This window comes from Otolemur garnettii, unplaced genomic scaffold (genome assembly GCF_000181295.1).
Source record: "Otolemur garnettii isolate 467f Iridium unplaced genomic scaffold, OtoGar3 scaffold00099, whole genome shotgun sequence".
In the NCBI taxonomy this organism is placed as follows: domain Eukaryota; kingdom Metazoa; phylum Chordata; class Mammalia; order Primates; family Galagidae; genus Otolemur; species Otolemur garnettii.
In genome coordinates, this window is record NW_003852494.1 from 1,346,795 (window position 1) to 1,348,093 (window position 1,299).

A 1,299-nucleotide genomic window follows, 5' to 3' on the forward strand; every position below is an offset into this window, starting at 1 on the left:
AAAAAGTTTTGAAACATACTGATTCTCGTTATACTCCTTAAAACACCTGAGAGTTGAGATGAGAATTCTAGTACTAGTAAAGTTTACTTTTTTATGTAAAATTAAAATAAACTTTCTTGAAACGGGGCTAATCCTTTCTTTCATCCCATTCTTTGCTCTTTTTTCTTCAGTATTTTCTAAAGTATTTAAAGAGCTTTTAGGTCTGTTTTAAACTTCTTTTTGTTCAGCCTCTCCCTGAAAAGAAGAGTATCAGCTGGGTTCAGTGGCTCACACCTGTAATCCTAGCACTCTGGGAGGCTAAGGCAGGTGGATTGCCTGAGCTCACAGGTTTGAGAGGAGCCTGAGCAAGAGCAAGCGAGACCCTGTCTCTTAAAAAAAAAAAATAACTGGGCATTGTGGTGGGTGCCTGTAGTCCCCGCTACTTGGGAGGCTGAGACAAGAGAATTGCTTGAGCCTAAGAGTTTAAGATTTCTGTGAGCTATGATGTTACAGCACTACCAAGGGCGACAAAGTGAGACTCTGTCTCAAAAAAGAAAAAAAAAAAGTATGGACAGATATATATCAAACTATTAGATTAAGAGGGCTTGGATTAAAGAAGGGGAAGGAAAAAATTTATTATGTTTAATCTATATATAACTGGATTTGATTTATAGATATCACTACTTTTATGTTAAGCAAATAAAAAAATTAAATTATAATAAAACAATAATTTGAGGCGAAGTGTTGACCATATTGGTGTGGAGCTCAATATTCATGCCTCTTACTTTAGGGGCTAGCACTCACAGTATATTGATTTTTTTGGAAACAATACACAACTTTTTGGTAGGCTTACGTGGACACTAAGAAAATGTTCTTTCTAACATTTCAAAATAACCCAGGTAGGGGGTGTACTTTCTTTGTTTTCTAGTGAGTTATTCTCCCCATCTCAGAAGTACCAGCTTTTGGTGTATCATGCAGATTCTCTCTTTCATGATAAGGAATATCGGAATGCTGTCAGTAAGTATACCATGGCTTTACAGCAGAAGAAAGCCCTAAGTAAAACTTCAAAAGTGAGGCCTTCAACTGGAAATTCTGCATCTACTCCGCAAAGTCAGGTAATTGGAGATAGATTTGTGATTTTTTTCTGTTTTTGAGGGAGGGAGAGACTGAAAGAATTTAGAAGACCGCTGATTAGACATAGATGATGGTAAAATAAAATGTAATTTTAGGGCTCGGCGCCTATAGCTCAACCGGCTAAGGCGCCAGCCACGTACACCTAAGGTGGCGGGTTCGAATCCCCAGCCCGGACCCGCCAAACAA

At 38.3% G+C, this 1,299-nt stretch overlaps 1 protein-coding gene across 1 annotated transcript in view; it reads left to right on the forward strand.

Moving 5' to 3' along the window:
• Positions 1-1,299, forward strand: part of ANAPC7 (anaphase promoting complex subunit 7) — a 31,033-nt gene that overhangs the window by 5,414 nt on the left and 24,320 nt on the right. The window contains 1 exon segment of the mRNA XM_003795996.3: positions 908-1,094. Coding sequence (XP_003796044.2) covers positions 908-1,094 — 187 coding nt within the window.